This window comes from Balaenoptera musculus, chromosome 16 (assembly GCF_009873245.2).
Source record: "Balaenoptera musculus isolate JJ_BM4_2016_0621 chromosome 16, mBalMus1.pri.v3, whole genome shotgun sequence".
NCBI lineage: Eukaryota > Metazoa > Chordata > Mammalia > Artiodactyla > Balaenopteridae > Balaenoptera > Balaenoptera musculus.
In genome coordinates this window covers 70322314-70345632 of record NC_045800.1, presented here as the reverse complement: position 1 = coordinate 70345632, position 23319 = coordinate 70322314, and the positions used below count along the sequence as shown (strand labels likewise).

Sequence of the window (23319 nt, the reverse complement as noted above, 5' to 3'; positions counted from 1 at the left end):
GAGAGACCAATAGCAGAAGTCAGCCACTTTTACTTAAATTCCAGCAACAAGGCTGTACCTCCTCACGTGACGTATGCGGAAGCTGAAGACATGCTTCTCGCGAGAGGAAAGATGGACCGCGAGAAAGTGTACGTTTGTCCGTGCCCCGCCTTCCCTGAGCCCCACCCACTCCCTGTCCTCCCTCCCACCTTGAACCAGCCGCGTGTGACGTCGTGACGCGTGCGTGGCTGCGGCGCGGGGGGCGGGCCCGCGGCGCCGCGTCGGAGGAGGAAGTGGTGCGGTTGTTGCTCCCTCTGCGCCCGCCGCTGGCTCCCGGGGCGCGGAGTGGGGCTACAGTCGCCGCCGCTGCGTCGCGCTCTCCAGCTGTTACCCTCCATGTGCCCGGGCTCCGTCGCTCCCCTTCCTCAGGCCGCCGCTTACCCCGGGGTCTATGGAAGTAATGGAAGGACCCCTCAACCTGGTGAGTGGCCCACAGAGGGTTGCGTCCGCCCTCGGGCGCCTTTGCCTCAGAAGCCCGGTCTCGGCGTGCAGCTGACCCTCGAGGCCGGGGGGCGGGTTTGGCGCGGGTGGTCCTGAAGGCTGGGGGCGCAGGCAAGGCGCGGCCCTACAGCGGCTCCGGCCAAGCCACCGCAGACGGCCCCTCGGGGATCCCTGGGAAGCTCCCGCCTCCCATTTCCCGCCTCCTCCAGGCGCCACCTGCCTCAGGGCTCTGGGCGAGGGGCTCCCACCAGCGGGGGCTGCCACCTCTCCAGGCCGGAGGAAATGCCTCCAAGCGCCACGTAACCACCTCTCTGCAGCCTGGAGAGGCACTGAAGCCGGCCAGGGCAGAAATGGTGTGTAATACTGGTTCTAACTTCCAACACAGGGTCTGAAGTCTGAGCCTCCCCACTGTGGAGAGATGGAGCATAACGTATCTGACCCCCGTTTCCCTTCACCCATTTCTCACCTGTATTCAGATGCATAGACTGAGACTTCCCCTTCTCAAATAAATTAGAGACAGCTGGGAAAAAAAGACGGGGCCGTCCCTGTTTTTGGCTCAGTTTCAGCTCATTAGGCATCATGAAAATACGGTAGATGTTTGCCTTTCTCAGAAACAGCGTTGCTGCTCACTTATTATGTTTTTAGGCACCTCAGGTGTAGCGATTAAAACAACAACGAGAAACACGAGTTCCGTTCCACCTGGCCACAGCATCTTTTGGTTTCCCAGAGAAGGCGTCTGTTTTGGATACAAAAGTTAGATTACTTAAAGTTGCAGACAGACAAGAGGAACTTTATGCAGTTCAACTGCGATGATGGGATTGGAAAAAAAGGATGTGTGGAAAATTATTAGTTTCTCACGTTGGAACTCTGAGAACCCTTGTGTGGGGCTGGATTTAAACCATTGTGTAGAGAATCAGTAGAGACGCGTGGTTTAAGAGTATAGATTCGGGACCTAAACTGCTTGGATTTGAATTCTGACTTTGTCACTTAATAACTGTGTGAACTTGGGCAAATTAGTTGACCTCACTCTTTGTGGTTTGTTGTGAGGATTGAAAGAGTAAATAGGTGTAAAGGGCCTAGAACAGTACCTGGTACATAGTGAAGTGTAAGAGTTAAGCTATTATAATAATCAGACCAAAACTCTTAATTTAAAAATCTCACTTGTGAAGTAAGGTTTGGACTTGGTGAGCTTAAAAAGTTTAAGATTCTAGGACCTAAAGCTGTGGTTCCCAGATGACTGGTGCCAGGTTAGCCGCTATGAGTACCTTGCAGTTTTATTAAGTTATGCCCTGCCCCCATTGTTTACACTTAAAAAGAATTGGACTAGATTTGTTATTTTTTTCTTTTTTTAAAGCCAGGGAAATGTCTTGCAGTTTTCTTGTTTTTAAGGTGACATATAGTTGGCAATGATGTATAGTGAATGGCTCAATACTGAAACTTCACAGGAATATTATTAGAAATAACCAGCACTTTACAAAATGCTTCCAAGTTCAAGTGTCCTTGCAAAATGACCATTGGGTTCAGTTCCAGTTAACTTCACTTTATTTGGCTGCTTGCTGCAGCATAACCCCAGCCAACTGCCCCACTAGTGTGTGGTAGCTTATGAAAAGACTGGAACTGGGTGACAGTTGTAGGTGGAGCAGCAGAGTGACCAGTTTAGGAAAAATTAGTTAGATGGTGGCAATGGTATTATCTTTTTATAGAGGAGAATTTTGCATAGTCTTGTTAAGGAGTCTAGCATAATTCCATAATCCAGCCATAAAATTTATGTATCAGAAATTTGGCATCTTGAATTCTTAAACCATTTGAGATTTGAAAGATCTGAGTTCTAGCATAGCTGTTTGATGGAAGGTAACAGTGGAACAGAGATTAACATTTACTTGAATCGTTTTAACTGTGCTGCTGAGTACCAGTGACAGGCCTCTGAATTTGTTCTCACTCAGTTTTAGAAGACTGGGGTTTTTCCCTCCTCTGTTGTCCCATATATCGTTGTAGCTTATTTATTTCATACATAGTTTGTACTCCCTTAGTCCCCTACTCCTATCTTGCCCTTCCCCCTTCCCTCTCCCCACAGGTAACCACTAGTTCTCTATATCTGTGAGTCTGCTTTTTTGTTATATTCACTAGTTTTATTTTTTTGATTTCACATATAAGTGATGTTGTACAGTATTTGTCTTTCTCTGACTTATTTCACTTAGTATCATACCCTCCAAGTCCATCCATGTTGTTGCAAAGGGCAAAATTTCATGCTTTTTTTACGGTTGAGTAGTATTCCGGTGTGTGGGGCTGCGTGTGTGTGCACATGTATCTGTATGTACATACACACACACCACGTCTTCATCCACTCATCTGTTAATGGACACGTAGGTTGCTTCTATATCTTGGCAATTGTAAATAATGCTGCTGTGAACATTGGGTTGCATGCATCTTTTCAGATTAGTGTTTTCGTTAGAAGACTGAATTTTTTGAAGACTCTCACATTCTTTTATGTCAGCAGATGTTCAATCCAGGATACAGTTGACTCAACATGAGAAGTACTTCTCAATGCTATGGTTTTGAGTGCTTTTGAACATCCCATTAGCATATACTAGCTTTTTCTAATGACATCATAGTGTAGTCCAAATTGATTGCATAAGGACTTATTATAGTACCTAGATTTATAATCATGTGTCCTCAGAGCATCCTTGGAATTTAGTAAGAATTGCTTCCCAGTTTTACAGATAAATAAGCCTAGACAAATTTAGTAATTAGATCAGTGACTCAAATACATTATGGACCACACCTTATTTTATTTATTTATTTATTATTATTTTTTAAATTTATTTATTTATTTTTGGCTGCGTTGGGTCTTCGTTGCTGTGCGCAGGCTTTCTCTAGTTGCAGCAAGTGGGGGCTACTCTTCGTTGCGGCGCGCGGGCTTCTCCTTGCGGTGGCTTCTCTTGTTGCGGAGCACGGGCTTCAGTACTTGGGCTCGTGGGCTCTAGAGCGCAGGCTCAGTAGTTGTGGCGCACGGGCTTAGTTGCTCCGCGGCATGTGGGATCTTCGCGGACCAGGGCTCGAACCCGTGTCCCCTGCATTGGCGGATTCTTAACCACTGTGCCACCAGGGAAGCCCCACACCTTATTTTAATATCATGACTTCTTTCTAGCAATGCTTCTGTATTAATGGACTTATAAATTTCATTTCAATGTGGTTCTTATCTATATTGAATTATAGATGCTGTGTCAGTATTTAGTACCTGTGCTCTAAGTTAGGTTTACAGTAAGGGCTTGCAGGCTTATTGCCTCACAGTGATTTTTAAGATATGGAAGAGACCAGTTTGAAATAGTCATTATAATATATAGTACAGATATTCTGGTTTTTGAAGTTGGGCAAAAGAAAAATAGGATAAATCGTATTTACATTGGTGGGGGGGGAATAGCTAGTCTTTGGACTCTGAATAAGTTTTGTTACATCAGTTTTTTTCTTTTTGTCAATTTTTAATATGGAAAAATTCTAACATATAAAATTACTTAGTATATATTTAGGCCTTTCTTTCCATACATTTAATTTTGGCAATGCAAGTGCTAGTAGCAAATGTCAAAACTTGTGTGAGATAATTTCTAGTTCTTTGTTTTGTTTGCAGCCTATTTGGGAAGTGATGTCAGACTTTAATTTACGCATGACTGTGTTGCTCATGCTTTGCTTACCTACTCTGCAAACTCTGAGGACATGGTCCATGTGACTGTGTGACCATAATTGTATTCTATGTGTTTGGCCCTTTTAAGAGTGCTGAGAATATATATGTTTGTTGAGAAACTGAGCTGCTATTCAGAGTGCTCAACTCTTCTCATCTAAGAAAAGGAATCAGATATAGTCCAAAGAATGGCCTTGTACGTATTGGGAGTCTTTGTAACTATTCCATGTTAGTTATATTGGCAATAAAAATGAAATCTTGTTGCCCTGAAAAATGTCAAGGAAAATTTCATCTTGTCACAGGCTAGGCTAGGCTAGGCTTAATGGAAGCACTCTGGGGTAAGGCCGTAGAGCACTAAGACTTATCCAGTAATTACAGAGTGCTGGAGTTGGCATCAGGCACTTACATGTATTATTTGTTTTGTTTTCTTTGTAGCTGTATGAGATATTTCCCCATTTTACAGATGAAAACTTAGAACTGCAGAGTGAGTGGTGATAGTTGGATTTGAAAGCAAGATTCTAAATAAAATATCTAATCTTTCCGTTATATCAGTGTTTGCCCATTTGTTTTGACTGTGATCCACAGTGAGAAATTTTTACATAATGACTAGTACACACATACCTAAGTGTATGTTACTGCAGAGCTTGCTACACTATGGATGTGCCTCCTGGAATTGTGCAAAATGCAGGGACACTCATAAATTTCACCGAAAACAAGACAAAAAAGTAAAAGCCTGAAGCATCATATGATGCTGTGTGTGTGGGGGGGGTATAGTGCTATATATGATGCACTCTAATATTTACTATTAGAGCTTTTTAAATGCTGGTTGTGACCCACAGATTGATTTCAGGACTCATTACTGGGTTGCACCTTGTAATTTGTCTTCACAGCAGATGGTGGCAGTTGTAAAAAAAAAAAAAAAAAAAAAGCTAAAGTGGAATCTTATGGAAATTGACTTAAAATCAAAAAGGTTTTCCTGGATCTCTCTAATACTTGAGCAGTTATCCTAAATACAGTTGTATTACATTACTTAGATAGTTGATTCAGTACTTACAGTTAGGAGATACTACTTGCCTTTAGGAGACTCACAGTCAATTGATTCGGAAATGGGGAGTGAGTGAGTTTTCTCCTTTGCTCTCCATTGAAGCACTGCCACAAGGTTCAAGAGTACATTAGATTTTCCTCTGTCACCTTATTGTGTTTGGTATGGTGTTCCTTTTTTTTCCATCTTTACATACAGTTTTCCCCAAGGACACAGAAATAAATAAATAGAAAATAATAGAGTGTAATACTCTTTTCCTTTGGGAAAGAAGACAATATTGAACCTGTAGTTTAAAGGCAGTTCAGCATGTAGTTCTTGGTGAGGGAAGTCGCTTGGTAATCTAGCTGTACTTAGTATTTTTGTTGGTTGCAGGTGATAGAAACCCACTTCAAATTAGCTTAAATCAAAAGGGATAATTTATTGGAATCAAAAGAAAGGTGCAGGAAGGGCAGGACTACAGTGTAGGTGGGTCTAAGAACTTGTGGGACCTGGGACTCAAAGATAATCAGATTTTCCCACTCTGCCTCTTCAAACTTTATTGCTTTACTCCTTCTCTCTCCAGATCTACATTTTCCACCTGGCTAATTCCTGAGTATCACATTAGTTATAACTACTTAAAGCCTTCTTGACATAACCTCTGGTCCTGAGTTTGAAAATCTGTTGGAACGGTTCTTTAGGTGTCTAGGGGACAAGGTAATATAAAAATATGGCATCTTCCATGGGAATCTTATTGATTGCATAGGAAGAAGAGCATTTCACAGAGAGGGGTGGGGCATGTGGAAAGTGTTGGCTGTTTCTGATGAGAATTCAGCAAGGGAGGAATTTGTACAGGGCACATGGAGTAAGACATTACTAAATCTGAAGATTTTGTACTTTTTATAAAGGTTTTAGAACATTTTGTAGTATTGTGCTTTCATTTTTACTCAGGGAGTAGGAAACTGCTGGTTAAAATGTCCTCAAGATTGGATGGATGAAATAGTGAATGAAGTAAATGTACCAATAACTAGTTTTCTGTAGCTCTGTATAGATGTATATACATATGTATAGTTGTTTATCTTAGACTTTTTAATTTTATTTTATTTATTTATTTATTTTTGGCTGCGTTGGGTCTTTCTCTACTTGCGGTGAGTGGGGGCTACTCTTTGTTGTGGTACGCAGGCTTCTCATTGTGGTGGCTTCTCTTGTTGCGGAGCACGGGCTCTAGGTGTGCAGGCTTCAGTAGTTGTGGCTCTCGGGCTTAGTTGCTCCGCGGCATGTGGGACCTTCCCGGACCAGGGCTCGAACACGTGTCCCCTGCATTGGCAGGCGGATTCTTAACCACTGCGCCACCAGGGAAGTCCCTTTATCTTAGACTTTGATGCAGAGTTTTATTCTGATATTTACTGTGAAATACAGTAATGTTCTCTTGGCATTTAAGAATCTTTGGTTTTGTTACCAACCTTCAGCATAACCTCTCCCATCCTTCTATCCAACTAACTGTTCATTGATCCACCCAACATTGTGAGCAGTTACTGTCTATCAGGTACTGTTCTGGACATCAAGGATTTGACAGTGAATAAGACAAAGTCCCTATTCTTACAGAACTTTTATCCCATTCTCTAGTTTTCTTTTCATCTGTTGTGGTCTCTTTCTCCCTTTACCAACTTAAGCATAGTTATTTTGAGTTCCTTGCTATTCCAATACATGGATAATCTCTGGGTCTGTTTCTGTTGTCTTTTTCTCTTTGTTATCAGTGACATTTTCCTGCTTGACATGTCTAGTAACTTTATTGTATATTACACATTGTGGATGATGTGTTGTAGGGATTCTGAATTTGTTATCTTCCTCCAAAAATGTTAAGTTCTGGCTGGCAATTAAAATACTAGCAGATCACCTTGATCCAGTCTAGGCTTGATTTTAGGCTTTATCAGGGTGGGTCTATTTCAGCTTTGCCCATAATGCCTAGAATGTAGTCCTTACTCCTAGGGCTAGACTTTGAGGTCTCAACTCAAAGCCCCAAGTATTCACCAAAGTTATACTCTCTCTAGGCCCAAACTGCAACCTTTCTCCCCAACACTGTGTGGCTTCTGAATTCTTTGCTAAGAGGTTCTGCTAGGCTTCCTGGAATTGCGCCCTGTTCATGTGCAGCTTATATGTTAGGTGAGGGCCTGAGAGGATTTTTGATGCATATTTTTAGAGTGTCTTCACTGCACTTCCCTCCAACCCTGGACTCCTTAAAATCTAGTCTTTTTCGTTCCAATTTCCATCTCCTTTGCCCAGTGAGATACTGCCTTCTGCTTGGGCTTTGTTTTCTTGCACTCCATTTTTGAAAATGCACTCAGAAAGAAAGCCAGGGTGAATGCAGGTTTCACTTTGTGCATTTCCCTTTTCTTAAAACTTAGCCTTCTGTTACTTTTTGTTCTGTGTCTGTAAACTGTTGTTTTTATATATTTCGCCCAGCTTTGTAGTTGTTTACAGTTGGAGGGTAAACCATTGCCAGCTACTCCATCCTACCTGGATCAGAGGTACAAATTTCCATGAGAATTTTCAAAGAATTCTCAAAACACAATTAAGGCAGTTTATTGTAAACCCTAAATGCCAGAAACTGCTTTAATATGAGATTGTGGTATCACAAAAGCTAATACTGCCAATATTCAGTGATAGGTTATCACAGCTCTGTAAGGATTGGCCAGTTACTTATTGCTTTCCATATTTAAACATCTATTTTCAAGGAAAGTTTGAGGCAGCTTACAATAAAAGACAGATGGCATACTATTAAAATATTAGTTACCTATTGAGGTAAATTATTCCAAAATTTAGCAGCTTAAAACAGTGCACGTTTGTTTTCTCACAGTTTCTGTGTGTTAGGAATAAAGGCATGACTTAGCTGGGTTCTTTGCTTCAGGGTCTTTCACAAGGCTACAGTCAAGTTGAGGGTCAGCTGGGGGGGGTGGTTCCATTTGAAGGCTCTACTGGGGCAGGAGCTGCTTCCAAACTCATTCACAGGGGTGATGGCAAGGTTTCGTTCCTTGAGCGGTTTTGGATTGAGCACTTCAGTTCCTTGCTGGCTGTTGGCAGGCCACCTCATTCCCTTCTGTGTGAGTCTTTCCTTGGGGCAGCTGACAGCATGACTGTTGGCTTCATTAAAGTAAGCAAGGGAGAGAGAATGTACCAAGGTGGAGGTGACAATCTTTTGTAACCTCATCATGGAAGTGACACCCCATCACCTTGGCGGTATTCTGTTTCTTAGATGCAAGTCACTAGTTCCAACCCACATTTGAGGAGGGGAGATTACATAAGGTTGTGAATACCAGGAGGCAGGGGTCATTGGGAGCCATATCAAGCTGCTACCACAATTGCTGATAGAAAAACAAAGAAAATAAGAACTGAAGCAACAAAGGATATTGAGACAGTATAATCCTTTGGGGCTACATCAAACTAAAAAGCTTTGGCCCAATAGAGGAAATCATCAACAAAATGAAAAGGCAACCTACCAAATGGGAGAAAATATTTGCAAAGCATGTAGCTGATAAGGGACTAGTATCCAAAACAACAGAAAGAACTCACACAACTAAATAGCAAAAAAAAAGCAAAATATCTGATTAAACAGCAGGCAGAGGATCTGAATAGACATTTTCCCAAAGAAGACATACAAATGGCCAACAGGTACTTGAAAAGATGCTCAACATCACTAATCAGGGAAATACAAATAAATCAAAACCACAATGAGGTATCATCTCTCAGCTGTTAGAATGGCTGTTATCAAAAAGATGGGAAATAACAAGTAACAGGTGTTGGCGAGGATGTGGAGAAAAGGGAACCCATGTGTGCTGTTGGTGGGAATGTATATTGGTGCAAGCACTGTGGAAAACAGTATAGAGGGCCCTTGAAAAATTAAAAATAGAAATATCAGGACTTCCCTGGTGGTCCAGGGGTTAAGACTCTGCTTCCACTGCAGGGGGCACAGGTTCGATCCCTGGTCCGGGAAGTTCTGCATGCCACATGGTGCGGCCAAAAAAAAAAAAAAACTACTATCCTGCAGTTCCACTTCTGGATATATTTCTGAATAAAATGAAAACACAAAAAACGTCTATATTGGTCTACAAATGTTCTGACACAACTGAATCACCCTTTGAGTGACAAAAAATAAAGTTCAGAAAAGTTTACACTAGGTTATTCACTGGAATGGAGAAATCATGTTGCAAAAGTGTGTGAGTGTGTGTGCATGCATGTTTTACAGAAGTGCCAAACATTACAGAAGTAATTTCCCCACCTTAACTACTCAGGATAATTGCTCATATCTTAGGATTCCCATGGTGAGAAATGAATCAATCTATTTCCTAGATTAAGATCATTAAATGTTTTTTTTCACACACACACACACACACACACACACACACTGTATTTTATTTTTACAAGAGATAAATAAACTGACACCAAGCATTGTAAATGGATGACCACAACAAAAGCAACAGTGATTGCAATTACCAAACACGAAACACACTCATACTATATCATAATATTGACATTCAGTCCAGTAATCCTCCACTGTAACAGCTCCTATACTTTGCAATGAAAATTGATTTGTATATTTTTTGCCTCTGAGTCCTTGTGGGATTTTTTTTTTTTATTCAGACAGAAAGTCACAAAAATTATAATCATCCTCATCAGTTCATTCAGTCCCATGTAATTAATTTTTTTTCATATTGATCTTTTGTTAGCACTTTTATGAATTCATCAGTTTTCCATTAGAGTTCTGAAAATGCTTACTCATTCAGTTCAGCAGTATAGTCAGTTACAAGAAACCTGTACTTGTCAGAGTCTTTTCCATGAATTCCTTGAAGATGAAACCCTTTTATAGGAACATTTTTGCAAAAGCATTAGAGTACACCCAGAACTGTCTGTAAATGACAAAAGACTTAAAAATGACCACGGTTAAAGATTTGATGAAAGTTCATAATAATGCAGTTGACAAGGAAATTTAGTTATTTCTGAGATATACATTTTAAAGTAATAACTAGAATTATGACTTATAACATTATACCAGAACATATAAGATTTTTAGAAATTTCATGTAATGTCTGAAACATTTATATTAACATATTTCCATACAAATAACCCAAAGAAAGTTTTGTATTAGTTGTTTTGTTTGTTTTTTTATACTGCAGGTTTTTATTAGTCATCAGTTTTATACACATCAGTGTATACATGTCAATCCCAATCGCCGAATTCAGCACACCACCATCCCCACCCCACTGCAGTTTTCCCCCCTTGGTGTCCATATGTTCTCTACATCTGTGTCTCAACTTCTGCCCTGCAAACCAGTTCATCTGTACCATTTTTCTGGGTTCCACCTACATGCGTTAGTATACGATATTTGTTTTTCTCTTTCTGACTTAACTTCAAACTGTATGACAGTCTCTAGATCCATCCACGTCTCAACAAATGACCCAGTTTCGTTCCTTTTTATGGCTAATGTTCCATTGTATGTATGTACCACATCTTCTTTATCCCACATCTTCTTTATCCATTCGTCTGTCGATGGGTATTTAGGTAGCTTCCATGACCTGGGTATTGTAAATAGTGCTGCAGTGAACATTGGGGTGCATGTGTCTTTTTGAATTACTGTTTTCTCTGGTTATGTGCCCAGTGGTGGGATTGCTGGGTCATATGGTAATCCTCTTTTTTAGTTTTTTAAGGAACGTCTGTACTGTTCTCCATAGTGGCTGTATCAATTTACATTCCCACCAACAGTGCAAGAGGGTTCCCTTTTCTCCACACCCCTCCAGCATTTGTTGTCTTTTATCATTTTTGAACGAAGTATTGAGATAAAACCTTCCCCATAAAATTTTAGTGCATCTTGAAGTAATTGGCAGAAGAGAAACATGTTATCAGAATTATAAAATATCAGTGCCCAAACTTTTAGAATCCCTAACCAACGTTCCCATTTCAGTTGCTTCTTGTTCCTGTTTTATTTTGAATCACCAAAGAAGCATATGGATTTAATACTTTTAATGCTGTGATTTTGCCAAGAACAGTATTTAAAGAGAGATCAATTTTAATATTAGAGATCTTTAAAGATTGTTTTAAAAATAAGAATTACTACAAAAATAAGTTTCGTACGGTATCTTTAGTTGGAAAAGAATACAGTTTAGTCTAATCTCCCCAATCACATTGTAAGCTTTATGGTGGTAGATACCTCTGGTGCTTTTACTGTCTTTTAACTCATTTAATTTTCACAACATTCTCATTTTAAAGATGAGAAAACTTGGGCAGGATGTTAAGAAAGCCAAGTTCAGGTGTCTAATAAGTGCTTCAAGCTGAGATTTGAACCTAGGCAGTTGGCACGTGCTGGGTGTCTTAACAAGAACTTGGTGTAGGACCTGTATTTTTTAATAGGGAATTTGATTGCTGTGGTGCCAGATAACCTAAAGTAGGTGTGTGTTTTAAAACAAGATGTAACTCCTGAGTTGGCAGAGTGATCAGAGATTGGATTTTACATGGGGAAGTTTTTGGGGAGTTGGAAGAGCCATGAGGTCCTGTTCCTACCACTTGAGAACTTTTTGTTTCTTTGGTGTTCAAGAAAAAGTTTATTCTCACACCATAGACAAAAATAAACTCAAAATGGCTTTAAGACTTAAACATAAGACGTGACACCATAAAACTCCTAGAAGAGAACATAGGCGAAACATTTGCTGAAGTGGCAGTGTTTTCCTAGGGCAGTCTCCCAAGGCAATAGAAATAAAAGCAAAAATAAACAAATGGGACCTAATCACACAGAAGCTTTTGCATAGCAAAGGAAGTCATAAACAAGACGAAAAGACAGACTACAGAATGAGAGAAAATACTTACAAACTATGCGACTGAGAAGGGCTTAATTTCCAAAATAATTAAACAGCTGATGCAACTCAATTACAAAAAACTAAACAACCCAATCAAAAAATGGGCAGAAGACCCAAATAGACATTTCTCCAAAGAAGACATACAGACGGCTAATAGGCACATGAAAAGATGCTCAACGTCGCTAATTATTAGAAAAATGCAAATCAAAACCATAATGAGGTACCACCTAACACCAGTCAGAATGGCCATCATTAAAAAGTATACAAATAGCAAATGCTGGAGAGGATGTAGAGAAAAGGGAATCCTTCTGCACTGTTGGTAGGAATGTAAGTTGGTGCAGCTACTATGGAAAACAGTATGGAGGTTCCTTGAACTAAAAATAGAGTTAACATATGATCCAGCAATCCCACTCCTGGGCATATGTCTGGACAAAACTCCAATTCAAAAAGATACATGCACCCCTATGTTCATAGCAGCACTATTCACAATAGCCAAGACATGGAAACAACCTACATGTCCATTGACAGATAAATGGATAAAGATGTGGTATTATATATACACATGGAATATTATTCAGCCATAAAAAAGTGAAATAATGCCATTTGCAGCAACGTGGATGTACCTAAAGATTATCATACTTAAGTGAAGTAAGTCAGAGGAAGACAAATACCATATGATATCACTTACATGTGGAATCTAAAATATGATACAAATGAACCTATTAACAAAACAGAAACAGACTCACGGACATAGAAAACAAATTTATGATTACCAAAGGGGAAAGGGGGTGGGGAAGTTTGGGATTAGCAGACACACACTAGTATACATAAAATAGATAACCAACAAGGACCTATTGTATAGCACAGGGAACTATCTTCAATGTCCTGTAATAAACCATAATGGAAAAGAGTATGAAAAAGAAAAAAATTTATTCTACTATTGTGGAACTTCAAGCTTAACTAGGGAGCTTCGTAAATATAGTACAAGGTAGAAAATGATTAATGTCATTGGACAGAGAGAATAGAGACTGTTAGAATAAGCTAACCTCAGAGAGCATCTCACCCCGGCTTCTCAAAGTGTGTCCAGGAACCAGTAGCTTCAGCTTCACCTGGGTCGAATCTCAAGCCCTTCTGAATCAGTGTGCATTTTAACCAGATTTCCCAGGTGATTTGGATTCCATTAAAACTTGAGAAGCACAGATCTAACTCCATCATTTTACAGGTGAGGGAACAGGCCCTGAAAGATGAGATAACTTGGCTGGTTTAGTGGGATTACAAGGACTTGAGCCCAGTGCCCCAGGTTCTTGGTAGGGCTATGTCTGCGCTGTGCCATCCTAGTTAGGAAGTACTTTGGGATTTCAGAGAAGGTTGTCTCTTAAATAGGGCTTCATTCAAAGCTTAGAAAGGTAAAGGCATATGCAGATTCTTTCATTTTTTTTTTTTTCCTGTGCCTAGAACCTTGTTGATTGTCACTTGCTTTAGCTATATGCTCAGAAAGAATACATTCCTTAGAGGAATCATGTTGATCATAACTTACCTTTCTTCATTATGTACATTCTCTCCCCAAAAGATCTGTATCATTTCTGGATACTATATAATACTCCTGTGTTAAGAACATGTTTTTTGTTCAAATCCAGGACTCCATGGTTAAAATTATATTTTAAGCCCTTAGTCATTTCTGGTTATCCATTATTATATTTAGGAATAAATTGAGACTTAGAGAAAAAGTTTGTTTAATTACTATATGAAGAATAAAAAGCCTCTGAAACAATTGAAAGGAATAATCTTGCTTTTAAGAGTGTTGCTTGCCTCTTCCTTACAAAAATAGAAATGGGGAAAATGTAAACAGCATGCATTGCTAGAAGCGTACTGTTCCCTACTTTTGTCTTCACCTCTGTTTTACACTGAGCATGATTTGTAAAATTGCAAATATTTCTAATCTCAGTTACAAAAGTGATTTTCTGAAGTATTTTTATGAGGCATCAGTGGCACATCTTTTGAAAAGCATTCAACACAAATCATTTCACACCTGACACACAGATTTGATCTTTGCTTTTTAAAAAAAAAACAGGTAAAGTACACATAAAATTTTCTGTCTATAATTTTTTTAATTTTTAATTTTTAAAAAATTTTGGTTGCATCATGTGGCTTGCGGGAAGTTCAGTTCCCCGACCAGGGATTGAACCTGGGCCATGGCAGTGAAAGCACTGAATCCTAACCACTAGACCAGCAGGGAACTCCCAAGTTTGCCGTCTATAATTTTTAAGTGTACAGTTCAGTAGTGTTCACATATTCACATTGTTGTGCAGCAGATCTCCAGAACTTTTTCATCTTGTAAAACTGAAACTCTACACCCATTGAACAGCAACTCCCCACTTTTCTCTCCCCCTAGTCTCTGGCAACCATCATTTCTACTTTCAGTTTCTGTGAGTTTGACTACTTTAGATACCTCATTAAGTGGGATCATACAGTATTTGTCTTTTTGCAAGTGGCTCATTATATATTTCATTATTAGCTTAAAGTTGTCAAAGTTCATGCTGTAGCATGTGTCAGTTTCCTCCCTCTTCAGGCTGAGTAATTTTACATTGTGTGTATGTACCACATTTTGTTCATTCATCTATTGATGGATGCTTAGGTTGCTTCCACCTTTTGATTATTCTGAATAATGCTGCTGTGAACATAGGTGTATAGTGCTTTTTCACTTTAGGCAGCTTTGCTAAATTATCTGTGAGTTTGTTAGTGAGGAAAACATTACACTAGTTAGAAGACTTCAGCTGACCATTGCTTTCTCCTTGCCTGCTAACTGTATAACCTTATGTAAGATATGTGACCACTATGAGTCTATGGACCTCCTTATGTAAGAGATGAAACACATTCACAAAATTGTAATAGTTCTTAAATGTAACACAGATGTAAGGAGACCAATGACTACTTATTTAATCCATTTGCTTTCAGTACTTTGAGTTTGTTGTTTTGGTGAGTTGTACCTGAAAAGATCTCCACCATAACATTAAATATTGGTATCATTAATTCCTCAACTGTATAATGTACAAATTTTTTATCTTAAAAACATAAATAGCAACTTTAATGTTGAAAAGGAAGAATGAGTTAAAAACCAAGGAAATATACATTTTGAGTAACAATTTGATGATAACCCTTGGTTTATCTCTGAAGAATGGTCCCTGAAGGAGTTGGTGCCTGGTGTTAACCTCGATTGTTTATTAGTAGAGTTGAGAGAAGTTGCCGGTCCTTTCAGATACTACCCATTAGGTTTCCCCAGTTTTAGATGCAGCCGTAATGGTTTGATGTGTGGCAATAAACAGCATTATATCTTCTTAAAAGTTTTTTTTTTTTTTTTTAAAGTAAGAGGAACTCAGGAATGTTTGTCTTCTAGGCTCATCAACAGAGCAGACGAGCAGATCGTTTATTAGCTGCAGGGAAATACGAAGAGGCTATTTCTTGTCACAAAAAGGCTGCAGGTGAGTATTCTTTTTAAGAAGTACTGAGTCTAAAACTGCAGGGCAGTTTCTTTTTTCCAGTATCTCTCAACACATTATTTAGAATGAAAGTCACAAGAGTAATGATGTGTTGTTGCCCTGCATATACCAGGTTGACACTACTGACCCACTGGAACACAGCTTGGATTATTTTTCAAGTTACTGTGTTAGATTTTCCAGCTCCTCCTAACCCAGTCTTTCTAAATCAAGAAGATTGCATATGCCATATTCGTAAATGATTCCTGGACACAGCTTTCTGAGCCTGAAGATCCCCAAAGACAGAAGTAATTCCAAGAAGTGTCTGTCAATTCATCTTAGTTGTTATAGAGAAAGAGTCTGGATTTCAAATATTTAGCCTTTTTGGGTTTTGAAAGTAATAACTAATTTAATTCCAGCCAATTAATTTTCACTGAGTTTCTGTTTTCTAAGATGCTGATAATACAAAATCCATTGAAACTCTTTCCTGTGGTCTTTCTTTGGCTTGCCTTCTGAATGTTTCATCTATACATTCATGCCTATAGTATCATGCTGCTGATGACCTTCTTTTAGGTATGAAGTTTAGAATTACTGGATTCTTATCAAACACCTAATTTTATCCCAGTCATACAAGCTAGCATATGTTGAACTCAGAAATAGGTCTTCAGGGTCTGCTTGTACAGACTGGTTTCTGTTAGCTGAGTAGCCTAAAAGCTTCGGGGCAGGGGTGCTTCATCCTACGGTGGAGTGGCTGCCTGTCTTAGAGCGAGCCCCGTACTCTTTCCGCTGGAGGAAGGCGCTTTCCTCCCCTCTGGGCCAGTATCATAATCCAAGTCCTGCTTTTTCCTGGCAGAGTCTGCCCCTCCTGTGTTGCCTCACTGCTGAAATACAACACAGTGGATACTGGTTTCAATAAGTCCTTCTACGTCAGTGATTTTTGCCTACAAGTCAGTAATTTTCAGAGACTATGTCAAGTCTTATTTTTGAAGAGTTAGTTTTGCTACTGAAGTGTACCCCTTCAGCTGTAGGGCTGAACGCATTGTATGTATCCCATAAATCTTTGTGGAGTTTTATGGTGAATTTTATGGGAGCCTTAGACAACATTAAACTTGGCAGCTAGTGCTCTTTAAATCTTTCATAAGCCATATTTTGTTAGGAATCAAATTGTTAAATTTGTAGTCACTATAAAAAAAAAAGACAGTGTACTACACTGTTTTTAAAAAAACCATGAATGCTGTAGTGAAATGATACATTTAGTTAAATAATCCAGAGTGGTCATGGCTACACGTAAATAACAGAGTGATCAGCATTAGGTTGTGTGTTGATTGGTAGGATATTCTTTCCCCCCCCCCTCCACCCCAGAGAAAGAAGGATTTATTACTTGCAGCAAGTAAGGAGAACATTTGCTTTCCCAAAGCAGTGTCTCTTGATTGGTAGGATATTCTGAATACATAAAAGAGAGAGAAGTTTCTTTCATTCCTAGCCTGCATCCCTGTCTTTATTTGAAGACTTAAAATTAATGTTGGGCTTTAAACGCCTCTCTCCCTTTCTCTGTATCTAAATTCTGTGACTTTCTCAGGAATAGAAAAGATAAAGGCAGTCTGTTGGATCCCATTAGCTCTGATGATGGAGATACAACTTTAAGTGTGATTAGTTAATCCTACCCAGTGGATTTGATTTGGAGTTTAGACTTGGTTAAAAATAGCCTTGTGTTGTGTTTCAGAGTAGAGTTGTGAATGTAATGCTAGTTTGAAAATTAATGTGGTTAGAATGAGCTCAGTGTTTTCTAGATTGACTTACATCTAGGGCTCGAACAGAGGTGTTTTGGGAGGTATGGATGTAAATGTATCCTGAGTGGAAGGAACTTAGTATTTGGAAATCATTTTAGAGACAAAACAGGGAAAGGTCATCATCTGAGAAAGACTGGTGGGATGAAAGCCTGAAATGAGAGAATTTAAGGGCAAAAGAAGGGGCCTCTGTCAAAGATCAGAGGAGATTCCGAGACAGTTTACCCGAGACTACACAGCTAAGGACTCATATCCTCTACACTTTGTAGTGTTCTGATAGTGTTTTGTAAATGTGTAGAAATAAAGAGGTTACTTGATAAACTGAGATACCCAACCCAGAAGGAAAAAGCTGTCTAAATCTGGCAGGAGGTGGGGAGGAGGAGGTGTACACATTTTTACCACTCTATATTGAAAAAAAGTTAAGAAGCCATAAACTACCAAGAATTCAGCACTGTTAGAAGAATCTATTGCTTTAAACCCTTGATTAGCAGCTGTAACTGGTTTTCTGTAACTCTCCCTTATCAGTCTTTTTTTTTAAATAAATTTATTTATTTTATTTTTGGCTGCGTTGGGTCTTTGTTGCTGCACACGGGCTTTCTCTAGTTGCAGCGAATGGGGGCTACTCTTTGTTGCAGTGCGTGGGCTTCTCATCGCGGTGGCTTCTCTTGATGGGGAGCATGGGCCCTAGGCACGTGGGCTTCAGTAGTTGTGGCGCTCGGGCTCAGTAGCTGTGGCGCACGGGTTTAGTTGCTCCATGGCATGTGGGATCCTCCTGGACCAGGACTCGAACCCGTGTCCCCTGCATTGGCAGGCGGATTCTTAACCACTGCGCCACCAGGGAAGTCCTCCCTTATCAGTCTTAATGCAGTCCAGTTTCTAAGTGGATTTCGTTTCTTTCACAGACAGCAAAAAGAGCAAAAGCTTAAATGGGAAGTTAATCATGGGCATTAACAATGCTTAGAACTCAAAATGAACTTTTCAGAAGATGAGCAGACCTCAGAGTACATTGTTTATATGTATTTGATAGTAAATGTTATCATTTTAAGAAGTGATAGATTCTTCAGATTTTCTTAATTCCTTTTCCTCATCATTTACTTAGTATTTACTTCAGATATTAGCCTTGTATCATAATTGAAGAAAGCAGTTTAACCACATTACTAAATATTTCTGAGATAAGTATTCTCTGCCTACATTTCTGTCTTGGTGGGCATTTGTTCCTGTTGTGGCTCTGGGGTAAACTCATTACCATGCAGTCAGATTAAAATTTTTTTTTTCTTTTAAAATAACTTTTAAGACCCAGATTTTAAGATGAAATTTGGGAAATACTTTAAATGACAGTGTGACTCTTTTTGAATTCTCTGAGCTTTGGGAACTCAGTGTCCTTGGGAATCTTCTTCTGTCGTGTTAGTTTCAAGGTTCTACAAAGGGAGGCATTGCATTTGGGTTAAGCTTGGTTTTGTGAAACTGTTCTATGTGTTAAGAAACTGGATTTAAAGCAAACTGTATTTCAGACAGGGAGGCAAATGTACACAGAATAATGGGAGGGATGTCTAGGGAAATCCACACAGTAAGAGATAGAATGTCTCAACAGACTTACACATGAACAAAAGGAAAAGAAGTCGTCTGTATGCAGTTATACAGACTTAATAAGACAAAAATGTGAGGGAAAAATGTAGGTATGGCTGGAGCACAGGCCGTATAACCAGCTCTGCTTTCTGACGTGGAGGGAGCGTCCAGTTAGTCTGTCTTAAAGACGGTGATAGAACCTGGCAGACAGCAGTTCCAAGTGATGAACTCAGAAAATCGTTAAAATATTTGGATTAAGATTAGAGAGAAAGCAGTGCCTGTAGTATTGGAGAAAAGGCAAGAAGGAAGTTAATGTATGAGAGATGCCAAAAAGTTTATAGTGAGCAAGAGATAAAAAATGGGGATTAATTGGACACGACCTGTTATTAATAATACTTGTTATTTATACCCCATCTTGTTCCAGCAAGATATAAAAGGGCTTACAGAGGAATACAACAAAATATAAAATCCATAGAAAGATAAAATGGGGGAGGACTGGGAGTATAGTTCACAAAATGCATCATGAGTTCTTGAAGGGGAACATGGCCTTAAGTGTTCTAGCAGTCAGCTTAGAGAGGAAATTTACGGATTTTACAGTGACTATTTAAATTCAAACAAATTAAGTCATCTAGGAAACTGATCGTAAGATTAGAGAGAGAAGTTAATTGAGTTATTGACCCTTTGTCATTTTCATAAATGTCCTAATACTGCCTGCAGCTACTTATTATAAATATGTCAATGAGTTCTTTGGGCTTTTAACTACCAGATTCACAGTAGGCTGATAGTATAGCTCAGAAACAATTCAATAAAAGTAGTTCTATAGGAGACCAAAATGATAGTCTAGGTATTCATGTGGGTAAAAAGTCATTGATAGTCAATATCTTGATATTTTTGTGAGCATAATTTGAGTAATAGGATTTTGATAGGTTCTTGTTTAATTTTAATCCTACCGAATTCTATTTTTCTGATTATGCCATCTTTACTTCCTTAACTGTGAAATCAACATTGATTTAAAAGAACCAGCCCCTCCAAGATGAAGTATGGAATATGTACATTTGATTACCACTGATATCTTTTATGGAGAAGTTAAGAATCCTTTTTTTTTAAATCCTTTTCGGGAATAGGATAACTATGTAGCAGAATTGTTTCTAAGACCAGTTCTCTTTGTCATATGAGGAGTATTAAAACTCTTTGTTTGACCTTTTAATAACAAAATGACGACACATATATTAATGTGTCTCTTTTTTTTTTTTTAACCAGCGTATCTTTCTGAAGCTATGAAGCTGACACAGTCTGAGCAGGTAAGACACTTTAATATTTTCAACAAGGGTCAGAAGGATTTTCTTGTGGAGACTTGAATTGTGTATAAAATAAAGCATTGTGCTCCTCCCAAAACACTGCAGTCAAAAATACATAAAATGGGGAAGAGATGAGTACTTCAGAAAGGAAATTCAAACTAAATGAACTGTTGGGATTAACATATACGTGTTATACATATATAAAATAGATAATCAACAAAAACCTACTGTATAGCACAGGGAACTCTACTCAATACTCTGTAATAACCTAAATGGGAAAAGAATCTGAAAAAGGATAGATTCATGTATAACTGAATCACTTTGCTATCCACCTGAGACTAACACAACTTTGTCAATCAACTATACTCCAGTATAAAATAAAAAATAAAACTAAATGAACTGCTGTTGATGGCATGCAGAAACTGCTGTCCTTTTTTCTAGGGGTTTCTCACAGACCTTATATTGCCAGACGTGTCCTTTAGAGACCCGTTAGTGCCTTTCCTGATCATTAGCTCATTTGACCATGAGCTCACAGTAAGTAAGCAGGCCTGGCCCAGGGGAAACCAGTTGGCCTTCCCTTTGCTTGTCAAAGATAATTTAAATCCAGACCTGTCTTTTCCTGAATTCCTAAGCAGTTCTGGTACTTTTAAATTTGTTTCACCAAGGGCTTTAAATTGTCTTCTGTGTCTGGGGAGGGCCTGCCTAGGTTTTTAAAATACCTTTATACAAAGCTACATCTTTATCCAAAGGTGATTTCCTGATTATAAAAGTGGCAGGTCCACAGGAGTTACTTGGTAAATGTTTGTTTGATTGAATTAAGGAGATCTGAGGGGATATCAGTGGCAGGGAAAAGATACCAGTTCCTCAGACTGAACGAAGAGAACTTAAAAGTTGTGTTCCATTCTGTGCACTTCCCTTTGACTGTCCAGAGCTGCTTGTGTTAGCCATGTAATGTAGACCTGCGTCGAGACTTTAGCTAGTTGTAGAATTAAAGTCTAAACAGGAAAGTTTTCTGATTTTAAGCTGAGTACAAATAGCATTGCAGAGGGGAAAGGCACATTCAAAAACGGTCTGATTCGCCGTGTCGATTGGAACTGGAATAGGACTTCTTCTGACTTTTTTTTTTTTTTTAATTTTTTTTTAATATTTTTTATTTTTGGCTGTGTTGGGTCTTCATCTCTGTGCGAGGGCTCTCTCTAGTTGCGGCAAGCGGGGGCCACTCTTCATCACGGTGCGCAGGCCTCTCACTGTCGCGGCCTCTCGTTGCAGAGCACAGGCTCCAGACGCGCAGGCTCAGTAGCCGTGGCGCACGGGCCCAGCTGCTCCGCGGCATGTGGGATCTTCCCAGACCAGGGCTCGAACCCGTGTCCCCTGCATTGGCAGGCGGACTCTCAACCACTGCGCCACCAGGGAAGCCCCCTTCTGACTTCTTGAATGGTATTTTGTTTATGAATGAAAATGTTAGCTTACTTAGAAAGATTTAGTTACTTTGAAAAGTGTTTGAGGTTCTATTGAATTGCAAACAGTATAAATAAAAAATTTTAAGTGCTATTGGGTTATTCAGAAAAGAAGATACTGAAATAGTATTTACCAGACATTGCTGAAGTGGCTTAAAATGTTAAGTTGTCCCTTTCCTTCTGTGTAATAGGCTCATTTGTCACTGGAACTGCAGAGGGATAGCCACCTGAAACAGCTCCTCCTTATCCAGGAGAGATGGAAGAGGGCAACGCGGGGGGAAAGATGGAAAGCCCAGCAGGGCACAGACAGGGATGCTGCTGCCCAGCTTCAGGCATCTCACAGACCCTCTGCTGAGGATGCAGACAGCCGGAGCCCCCTGCTCTCTCAGAATTATAGCCCTTCCACAGAGAAACACTTGCCTGAAATTCAGGGGGTTTTTGACAGGGATCCAGACACACTACTATTTTTACTTCAGCAGAAGAGCGAGCCAACAGAGCTGTGCATTGGAAGCAAAGCCCCAAAAGATGATAAAACAATTATAGAGGAGCAGGCAACCAAAATTGCAGATTTGAAGAGGCATGTGGAATTCCTCGTGTCTGAGAATGAAAGATTAAGGAGAGAAAATAAACAGCTAAAGGCTGAAAAGGCCAGACTTCTAAAAGGCCCGATAGAAAAGGAGCTTGATGTAGATGCTGATTTTGTAGAAAAATCAGAGTTATGGAGCTTGCCACCACATGCAGAAACTGCTACAGCCTCTTCAACCTGGCAGAGGTTTGCATCAAATACTGGGAAAGCCAAGGATATTCCAATACCCAATCTTCCTCCCTTGGATTTTCCATCTCCAGAACTTCCCCTCATGGAACTCTCTGAAGATATTCTGAAAGGACTTATGAATAATTAAAATGGAAGGCCATAGAAGAGGTGAAAAAGAGAAAATAATACGGTAATACAGTTAATCCAGCAAAAAAAAAAAAAAAAAGGGAAAACCACATGCAAGGGTATCCCGGAGATGCTGCATCCAGCATCCTGCGGAGAAGAGGCATTGACAAGACTCGGAAACAGTCACTGTGAAGTATGTCGCGCATCGGATTTACTGACTCGAGCTAATGATTCCAGACTTGGCAGATACTAAACTCTTGGAGGTTCACTTTCTCCTGATACAAACCAAATGGCTACCTGGAATAATTTTTTTCAAGCAACAGTTATTTTTCTTCAGGGTTAAAATGTATAAAAGTATGTTATGTGTAATTAATCTATAATGCCATAAATGATAATGCAAAACCTAAATAATAACGGTTGCCTGAGGGGCTACCTTGTATTTGAAACATGCTTTCTGTTCATGCATTGACTGTATGCATCTTGTTATGCACATTTCCTTTGTTTAATAAGGTGTGTAAGACACACCTTTCTAGAAGAAACTGTGTGCCACACTTTGCACTACTCGTAACATAATGATAACCTCAAGACTATCAGGAGAAATATTTAAATTTCCATTTTATGAAGAAAGGAACCAAATTATTAGTTACGCTTTTTTAAAAAATTACCAGTTTACATAATTAATCAGGGTGCATTTTAAGTTCTAACTTTTTTTGTTTATTGTATAATGCATCATTTGAAAATACCAAGGAAATATCCTTTTGTTTTTAATGATGCATGAGTGGAAGTAATGCTGGTTGGCAGTATTGATTGTAAGAAATCAATAAAGTAATTGTATTTTA

General features: G+C 39.3%; 1 protein-coding gene across 2 annotated transcripts; it reads left to right on the top strand.

The window, feature by feature from the left end:
- Positions 1-244: 244 nt before the first annotated feature.
- Positions 245-23319, top strand: NRBF2 (nuclear receptor binding factor 2). Of its 2 annotated transcripts, XM_036829663.1 has the most exons (4): positions 245-460; positions 15414-15498; positions 20106-20146; positions 21792-23319. In XM_036829663.1, exons 1-4 carry the CDS (start codon positions 431-433, stop codon positions 22500-22502), a joined length of 867 nt encoding a protein of 288 aa, XP_036685558.1. In that variant the 5' UTR covers positions 245-430; the 3' UTR covers positions 22503-23319. The 2 variants fall into 2 exon arrangements, with proteins under 2 accessions (XP_036685558.1, XP_036685559.1); XM_036829664.1 differs by lacking the exon at positions 15414-15498 and having other exon boundaries at positions 255-460; positions 21792-22580.